Source organism: Equus quagga, chromosome 12, assembly GCF_021613505.1.
Source record: "Equus quagga isolate Etosha38 chromosome 12, UCLA_HA_Equagga_1.0, whole genome shotgun sequence".
Classification (NCBI taxonomy): domain Eukaryota; kingdom Metazoa; phylum Chordata; class Mammalia; order Perissodactyla; family Equidae; genus Equus; species Equus quagga.
The window spans coordinates 10,182,461-10,192,377 of record NC_060278.1 but is presented as its reverse complement, the minus strand read 5'-3'; the positions used below and the strand labels follow the sequence as shown (position 1 = coordinate 10,192,377).

Below are 9,917 nucleotides of genomic sequence, written 5' to 3'. Positions count from 1 at the left end.
CCTCCTCATAGAAGTCTTTCTTTCCTTTATCTCTTTACAGAAGAAGCCCCCTACCCCATACCCTACTCTATCACTTTACAGTGTTTATTTCTTCATGGCACTTATTACAATGTGCAATTTTTGAAATTTGTTTGCTTTTTTATTATCTCTCTCTCCTCATTTGACTACAAGGTCCATGTGTCTATGCTGCAGAGGATGTGTCTATTTTGCTCTGGTACCAAGCACAATGCCTGGTATGTAGTAGAGGCTCAATTAACATTTGTTGAATGGATGATGTGTCTTTGTGAGTTGGTGTGGAATTTTGCAGTCTGCTTCCAGGAGTATGAGTATGTGTCAAATCTTGGTCTTTTATAATAACCTATTTTGGATTATCTCCTTCACTGATGGGCACTAACATAGACATAGGGTTTTCTGCCTATTCAGTTACCTTGACTCTAGATCTATTAAATGGGCCAGGCCTCCTACAGCATTTGGACCATGGTGCCTTATCTTGAGTGGATCTAGGATATCTAGAGCATTCTAGATCACAATGCACGATCTTCTAGAGCTTGCATCCTATAGTAGTCTCCAGCCACAGGTAGTTATTGAACACTTGAAATGTGGCTAATGTGAAGTGCCACATGCCGTGAGTGTAAAAATATGCATTGGATTTTGAAGATTTAGTATAAACAAGGTAAAATATGTCATTAATAATATTTATATTGTTTACTTATTTAAATAATATTTGGGGCTAAATAAAATATATTATTAAAATTAATGTCACTTTTTAAACGTGCTACTGGAACATTTACGATTATACCTCTGGATCACATTTGTGCCTCACGTTATATTTCTATTGGACAGTGCTGCTCGAGACCCAAGTAGTTCACCCAGTTGTTTGGCAGTGTAGACTGAAGGCAATCCACTGAAGGGAATGCTAAAATTGCTAAAATCTCATAGGCTGCTCCTTCTTATTAGATGAAAGGTGAAGGGCTGGCACTCCCAGAGCGTGGTTCAGGTGCCATTTCAGTACTCCGTCAATGTTAAATCACGAAGTTCAGATGAGCTTGTGTCCCAAGACAGAAACTTTAAATGTCTTGCTAGCGGTCATATGTTTTGCTTAAAACAATTCTGGGACAAGATCTCAGGCCTTTCAGTTTTGCTGAGTCATTGAATTACTTACAGAAGGACTTACTAATAAAATTATATCTTCCTTTTTAAGCACCATAATAGAAAATTTTATAGAATTGTTAATAAGTTGTGTAGGTTTTCTACAAACATCAATTAATGAGGAAATTACACTTCAGTCATTAGATGATTAAAGAGTTGGGACATTATATTGTATACTCTGATAAATTAAACAAACAGAAACTGCTATTTTTGCCACATATGTTATAGTAGAGCATTAAACTGGGATGACCTTTATTTAGCAAAGGAGCATACTCTGCAAAATAAAATTTAAATAAATTTTAGCAGCATTTGAATGTGAACATGAAATCTACTTGTAAATAGGAATCTAAAAATCATTCTTTGCATAGACATAAAAACTCATTTGGAGACCACGCACTGCAGTTTGGAAAACTGGTTGCTATGTTTTATTCCAAAAGCCTTAATCACTGACGTATCAGGCAAACTTCTCTTCTAAGTGAGGAGATGGATTTTTAAATAATTAGCTTCATCATCATGATCTTCTGGTTCATTCATTCACTTAGCAAATATTTAGTGAGAACCTACTGTGTGTCAGGCATTTCTGTGTGCTCTAGGTGCTCAAGATACTACAGTGACGAATGCAGGAAGTTTTTGCTCTTTGGAGCTTACATTACAATGTTTAGGTATTTTCTCAATGGGGAGAATGAAATGAAATGGTAAAGTAAATCTAAGCAGTGCTATCTTAGAATGTCATGAATGACATCTTTGTAAGTTGGGAATTGAAATGAATTTGGGGTTTTCTCTTTGTGATTTTCTCGGCGAATTTGAAACTGGAGATGCATATGGAAAGTGGATGTGTATAAAGCACTATAGATCCAGTACTAATTAGTGTTTTCAGAATGTTAGAAGACACTCTTAAAGCTTCAAATAAAACAATTCGACTGTGTTAAGGGATTTCCCAATAATTTGGGGCACCTTGGCATACTTATTCAGCTCTTCTTTCTTCTGCTGGGATATCCCAAACTCTAGTTAACCAGGTGTCTTAGTTCTTATACCCATTAATTCTAGGAACTTCCAGTCAGAATGACTTCCTTTCTCCCTCAGACTCACTCATTCTCCTTCTCTCACATTTTGAGTCCTGCTCTTTGCACATGTTTTCTCCCTTCCGCATATCCATTTGCATACACTTTCACAGGTTCCCATTCATCCTGGCCCTCTTTCAAGCAGAGGTTCCTTAAATATGGCATTTTTTCTTAAAGCTCAGCCGGTAGATGTCTCCATTACTCCCTTATAGCTAAGACCTCGGCAAGTAGCTTTTAATCATTTCTTTAACCGACAACAAGGAGGAGGATTTGATAATTTGCCTAAAATGAGCAGATGCTCGGGAGGACACGTCTCCATCCTACGTCCCTCCCCTCTGATTTAAGTCAGAAACGAAAACTCCTTTCTCACTCTTTTCCAGGCAAAAGAAAAGGCTGCTTTAACTAAGCATGGAAGACGCCAACACCCTCCTCCTCAGTACGTCCAAGTTTCCTTCGCTCTGAGCCACAAACGCTCTGCTTCTCCCCTCATTCCCGCCCACCCCACCTCCACCCCGTCAGGTTTCCGAGTCATCAGGGAACGCGAGTGGGTGAAAGGACTCGTCTCTGCTGCATCCCGCGCCACCGCCTGCTCCTGCGCCTCCTCCGTGCTGCCTCGGGTTCAGCACTGGACAGCTCCCGCCCCAGCCCAACAAATGGCAGTCGGCTGATTGACAGAGAAGCCGACCAAACAGGGAACTCGATGACTTGAAGCAGCCCTACAAGGGTTTGGTTGCGGCCAAGCTGCCTCTTTAAACCGGCTTTCCTCCTGAGAGCAAGGAGAGGCAGGAGTGTGGTTTGTGGCCAAACCTAAAGGTTCCAATTAACTAGCTGCCTGGCCCTCCCGAATCCAGAGAGACAAACGTCTTAAAAGAAATCTTCGCTCTTTGGGACTCCCTCCTGCCCTGGCGGTGCGGGACTGTGCGCGCGCGCTCCGCGCCTCGGGGAGAAGCGAACGAGGAGGAGCCAGAGCCGGGAGGCGGGAACGACCTGCCACGGGTGAGATGATGGAGCAGCGTCTTCAGCGGCCGCGGCGGCAGCAGCAGCAGCAGCTCTTGAACACACCTCAATGAGAGCGGCGGTGGAAGCTGCTGAGCAGAAAGACGTAAGCGGGCTAACTATAGCCGCCGGGAGCGAGAGGGGATGTAACCTGTTCGGCTCAAGGCTGTGAGGTGCGTAATCTCGAGCCGACCCATTGTGGAACGGGTGCAGCCAGCGTTGCCACAGGTGATTCGATTTCCTGTGACGGTGGCTTAGCCAGCCGGGCCAATTTCAAAACATTCTTATTTTAAAGTCCTTTTGGACTGGGTGCCATCCGGAGAAAGGGAAGACTCCTAGTAAAAGTCTTAGTATTGACAAATTGACGACTGAAATTTAAAAAGTGATTCCTCCCGTTACCTCCTTTCCTCTCCGCGAGGCAGATGGGAGCCATGGCTTATCCGTTACTCTTCTGCCTCCTGCTCGCTCATCTGGGTTTGGGAGCTGTTGGCTCCAGCCGCGACCCTCCGGGACGTCCGGATTTCCCTCGAGAGAGGACCCTGAGGGCGAAGCAGCACGCCCAGCAGCCGGCTCGAGCCTCTGCCTCGGACCCCTCGGCTCCCTGGAGCCGCTCCACCGACGGCACCATCTTGGCGCAGAAACTCGCCGAGGAGGTGCCCATGGACGTGGCCTCCTACCTCTACACCGGGGACTCCCACCAGCTGAAGCGAGCCAACTGCTCCGGCCGCTACGAGTTGGCGGGCCTGCCGGGGAAGTCGCCAGCTCTAGCCAGCTCCCATCCCTCCTTGCACGGGGCGCTGGACACGCTGACACACGCCACCAACTTCCTCAACATGATGCTGCAGAGCAATAAGTCCCGGGAGCAGAACTTGCAGGACGACCTGGAGTGGTACCAGGCACTGGTGCGGAGCCTCCTGGAGGGCGAGCCCAGTATCTCCCGGGCGGCCATCACCTTCAGCACCGAGTCGCTGTCCGCGCCGGCCCCGCAGGTCTTCCTCCAGGCCACGCGCGAGGAGAGTCGCATCCTGCTCCAGGACCTGTCCTCCTCGGCACACCACCTGGCCAACGCCACGCTGGAGACCGAGTGGTTCCATGGTCTCCGGCGCAAGTGGAGGACCCACTTACACCGCCGCGGCTCAAATCAGGGGCCCCGGGGCCTGGGCCATAGCTGGAGGCGCAGAGACGGGCTTGGCGGGGACAAGAGCCATGTCAAGTGGTCTCCGCCTTACCTGGAGTGCGAGAATGGGAGTTACAAGCCCGGGTGGTTGGTCACTCTCTCCGCTGCTTTCTACGGTTTGCAGCCTAACCTGGTCCCGGAATTCAGGTAGGGAGGGAAAAAAGGCAAGAGCAAAGCCTTCCTTCCGGTTTCGCGGGTGGGTGCGCGCATGGGGGAGGAACACTTGGCTGTGACACTTACACCTCCCACCCTCACAACACAGACCCAGGCTGAGGGACACACCAGGCGGGCGCATGTGCTTAGGGACCAGAGGCGCCCAACATTTGTCAGCTTCAGGCGCTCAGGGAAAGCCGTTTTCTCAGATCAGGTTCCCTGCAAGGGGCATGCGATGGGGGAGAAGTTGGTAAAGCTGAGAGAAACCGCTGATGCCCAACGCTTCTCTTCAACCCTCGGGAGAGCAGGGAGGGGACTTCCCTATCGGGGTGATGCGACAGAACCCGGCAAGCTCAGGGTGTGCCTGCCTGCTGCAGAGTGGTGAGCATCGGATGAGAGAGGAGAAAAGGGAGCGGAGGAAGTCAGAGTTCCTCGTTCCTGCCTCTGCCTGCTTCCTAAGTGTGTAGCTTTGGGCATCAGTCTGTTATTAGTCAGTTACCAGAGCGAGTAATTAAAACAGTGCAATCCCCTCGACAGTTCCGTCCCTTCAGCAGTGAGTCAGTCTCAGCAGCATAGCTGTCCCCAGCGTCCAGACTTCACAATTTAGTCATTGTGCTCCTCTACCCATCTCCCTCCACCCCCCAACGCCCCCTCCTTGGTCCCCTCTTTCTCCTGTTCTGTCAGGTGTACCTAAGGGTTCCCCAGCTCCTCCCCTACTCACACATCTTATAAACGAACCTGCTTGAGTGATCTGAGGCAGAGAGGGATTAGCTCCGACTGAATTCACTCAGGGAGCTCGGAGGAAACTTAGTAACTTCTGTATTTCCTGTCTCAAGGTGTAGCACTTGTGGGAAGATGAGAATTTGCAAATTAGCAGGTGGTAACTCCTGCCCTGGGCAGTGCCTGATCTTTGAGGTGAGGAACTTCTAGAAGTAGCCCTTAAGAGTGGATATGAGGAAGGAACAGAAAGAGAAGAGACCCCAAAGGGGGCTTGAGAGAGGGCCACACATTGACTGTGATCCTCCTCAATTCCCAGCATGGAAGGCTCTGGAAAGAAGGGCTTGGAGGTTGAGGTTGCTTCTGTACTTTTCAGGAACCTGGTGAAAACTTGTGTGTGTGTATTAATTATCTGTTTGGCACAACAAGGACAGGATGCCCACCTGGTGAAAGATACCAGGCCGAGTACTGTGTGGGCAAATGGGGGGAGTCAGAAAGCTTGTTTCTCTTGGCACTGTCATTTACTGCCAAATGACCTCGAGCAAGGTGCATAACCTCTCTGGGCCTCAGCTACTTAACTATCAAGTGAGGGAGTTGAACTAGATGGTCTCCAGGGAGCCATCCAGTTATAAAATTCTGTAGGTTTTAATGCTGGCAACACTTGAGAAGGCAGAAATGAAAAACAACCCCCTTTCTCTGGTTCTGTATGACCATATTAAACGTGTGTGTGTGTGTGTGTTTCTATCTCTTTTAAAGATCTTGTAAACCAGAGTAACTCTTTCCTACTTTCAGGATAATCTCCTTCCCTCCTGATTCCTGCAGGCTCATTAGTAAGGGCTGAGCCCAGCTCTGAGTCTTTGCATGTTGTTTGCTCAGACGAAGAAAGATCAGCAGATGCCCGTCCCTGCCAGCAAATTGTCTGTGGATTTCAGATTAAACTTTTCAGGGAGTTAGGTCCCAGGATTGATCTATTTATCCATCTATCCATCTAACATTTATTTTATGTCAGGCTCTGTGCTAACTGCTTTGCAAGCATTATCTTGATTAATCCTCAAAACAACCCTATGAGTTAGGTTTTATTATTTTCCAGAAAAGGAACCTGAAGCACAGAGAGGGTAAGCTTCTTGCCTAAGATCACACAGTGGTTAAGTAGTAGAGCCAGGATTTGAGCTCATTTCATACTTTTAACCACTGTGCTGAATTCTTACAAAGGTGTTCTAGGAGTGCTGCATGTAATGTAGCTGCTGCATAAAAATATATGTATTTTCAAGGCTCAGACATGGGACTGAGGATGAGAACCATTCATTTTCAGAATTATTTCTCTTAAGACTCAGAAAGCATAGGTCACCTAAATGAACTCAGTGCCTTCTGCCAGGCAAGATGAAAAGGCTGAGGACACAAAGGGTCTGAGGTTGTGAGGGCTCACATGCCCCCTACCTATTTTTTGGACTGCATTCAGAAAATAGTTTGTTTCCTCTGGCTGAGTCTCTTCAAGTGCTTTCATAGTCATGGATGGTGTTCTTTAGCCAAGGCACGAAGCCAGGCCGTTTAGTGTCTGGCTCTCTACAAAAGCTGGCTCGTCCTGGCAGCATGCATGAAGAGCAGAATAAGTGCTCTCCTGTGAGTGCTTCTGCCCCATGTCCTATGCCCCTCAAATGCTGAATTGAGGATTCACACAGATGTTAATTATGGAAACTGGAAGAAATCTTAAAGAGATCAGATGGTTCCTCCTGTTGTTTCATAGACAAAGAAACAGAAATAGAAAGGTGAAGTGGCTTGTCCAATATCCACATATCAAGTTTGTAGTAACAACAGAAATAGGATCCAGGCCTTCTGCGTCTGGTTCATACTGTGCTCGATATGTATATACCTAACCTATTTCTGTGGCTCTCTGCACCTCTGCACACAATGTATGGTGGGGGACATGGTTTAGGCTTTATCGTCTTTAAGGCCAAAAAAATTAGCCCATAGAACATAGCAGTTCATTTTTTGAAAAAGATTACATTATTTCACACATTTGAGATAATATTTAAGTGGACCTTTCCTGCCTCTTCCTACTTATAAAAGGCAAAGGTATTTTGTTGTTGATGTTTTATCATCTAAGATGTACAGCCTAAAATTCTATACTATAGGCGAGTAATATTGTATGGGTCTGGTAACAGGGTAAACCTCAAACGAATTTTTGGGAAACCCTGTTTAGGAGCTCTAATCATGATTTTAAATATGTTTTGAACCTGTAGAGTGTTATTTGCAGAAAGTCTTATCTGTAATGAAAAATCCATTGACAATGATTTCTTTACAGAAGAGAAGAGGAGGAAAAACTTTGTAGTTAAAATTTTCATTTAAGATCAGTTAGTATTTCCCCAGGTCTTGCTTATAAGATTCATGCATTTAAATTATATTATATGTTATTTTTAGAGAATATAAGTCCAAAACATGAAATTCAAAAGTAATATGGAAAACATGGTCAACTACTGTATTGTATTAATGTTTATCACTGTAAAACACCTCTCAGAATAAGTCTTATTCCCCTCTGTTTCTGAATGATACAAATATCTTAAATTTTCAAGCCTAGCATAAGACTCACATGGGAAGAGAAGTTTATTGCTCATTTCTTTCTTTTCAAAAATGACCTTAGTTGCTCTAACTCAATGTCTCTCTTTTTTTTTTCTGGGAAAGATTTGCCCTAAGCTAACATCTGTTGCCAATCTTCCCCTCTCCTTTTTTCCTCACTTCCAGAAGCTTCCGTATATAGTCGTATATTCTAGTTGTAAGTCCTTCTGGTTCTTCCATGTGAGCTGCCACCACAGCATGGCTTATGATGGACGAGTGCTGTAGTTCTGTGCCCAGGAACTGAACCTGGGCCGCTGAAGTGGAGCACGCCGAACTTTAACCACCAGGCCATCAGGGCTGGCCCTCCAGTCATTTTATATAGTCCTATAGTATAAAAATTTTAGTTCTCATCTTCCATCCTAGCAAAAAAAGCAAGAGTAATAATTTAAGGTATACCCTAAGTTATTTTTATCATATTACGTTTGTGATGTCTTCGTAGAGTTTTCCTTAAAGTTAAGTCCTTCGGTTTCACATAGTAATTTTTCTTTGTGGAATTTAAAGTACTATGAAGTTGGATCTCATTTCGCTGAAATCATAGATACCTTCCTGGTGGTACTTGGAACCGTTCAATGCCTAGGATGGATATAAGGTATTCAAGTGTTTGTTTAATTTAAAGTGAAGGAAACTTTGGGAATTAATTCTTTCTTGATGAGCTGAAAGCGACATTGGGATTCATTTGGTTCCTTTCATCTTCTCATCTTACATTGGAGGAAGCAAGACTCAAAGGGCTAAAGGAATTTGCTAGAATGGCATAGCTCTCTTGTAGTAGGTTCACCTACTATTTGTCAGATGCTTATATATACCACTGCATTGAATTCTTAGTATTTGTAGGTATTTACAACTTCAGGAAAGTTGAGCAGCATGCCAAAGGTAATAAAGGTAGTAAATCAGGGACCCCAAATCTAACTGAGATCTATCCAGTTATGAGGCTTGTATTGTCTTTCTACTACCCTATGCTGCTGTCTCTTGATTACCAATTTCGTTTTCACCCTATTCGAAAATATAACATGGTATTGGCTTGAAATAATTAATATAGTTAGCCAAATAAGTTATATACACTTATTCTTTTTAGGCCAATCACACAATCAAGTATGTTGTGTAGTGAGAAGAGTATTAAACTTGAATCAGAACTTTGCCTCAAGTCCCAGTTTTTCTCTGTCTGGCTGTTATTACCTGTTTGGAAATCAGTTTCTGCACAATTAAAATGTGGTCATGGACTAGATGACATCCAAATACCTTTATAAACTCTTTGTTCTACGAGTTCTTAAGTGGCCTATCCAAATGATCAACAAGTAAGCTTTGGAAACAGGGCTGATACACATAAATGCAGTACCTTGTGGAAATGATATTGATGGGGGAGTAACATGCAGAGGAAGAGGAAACCAAGTAAATGTTAGACCTGGTGTTTGGTAAAAAAGGCAATAGGGCAATGAAGGAAAGATCACAATGGTGTGGAAAGCCCTTTTTGGAAACTAACGCAATGAAACTTGGTGTTACAGATGCACTGACTCCTGAGGGGTCACTTCACTCTCTCTCCTTCACACACATATACCCACCCATCTCTATCAAAGATTCTGGCATAGACCTCTGCTTTCAACAAAAGAGGACAATTCACATAGTATAAGAGAAATGACCACCTTACTCTAGGCCAAACATATCCTATGTCTCTCTTGTGGGCACTGGTAGTGGTGAAGAGGTTACCTATAGGAGCAGCACAGAGATGTTTACCTGGGTTATAGATCAAAGGGTTTTTAGATGAACTTCTGCTATTGAGGCTTTTGAGTCTCAATTACTTCATCTGTAAACTGTGAATAGTAAAGTGTACCTCCTTTGAGATTGTGAAAAGGCTAAATGAAGCACTGTCATCATACAGGAAGTTCAGGAAATATTTTATATTGTAGCTGCTGTCTTCCCGAATACTGTCCTCAGCTGAATATAAGCTTTCTTCATTTAGCTGTATTAAAGTCATGACATTTATAGTAATTTATAATTTATATAATGGTTTAGTTTCATTCTTAATTATTGTGAAGCCTTGTAATGATGGTGGATCA

General features: G+C 44.3%; 1 protein-coding gene across 1 annotated transcript in view; it reads left to right on the top strand.

Annotated features, from left to right (window-relative positions):
- The first annotated feature begins 3,628 nt into the window (after positions 1–3,628).
- The window catches only part of GPR158 (G protein-coupled receptor 158), a 357,118-nt gene continuing 350,829 nt past the window's right edge, over positions 3,629–9,917 (top strand). The window contains exon 1 of the mRNA XM_046678182.1: positions 3,629–4,530. Coding sequence (XP_046534138.1) covers positions 3,629–4,530 — 902 coding nt within the window. The remainder of the gene's footprint in view (positions 4,531–9,917) is intronic.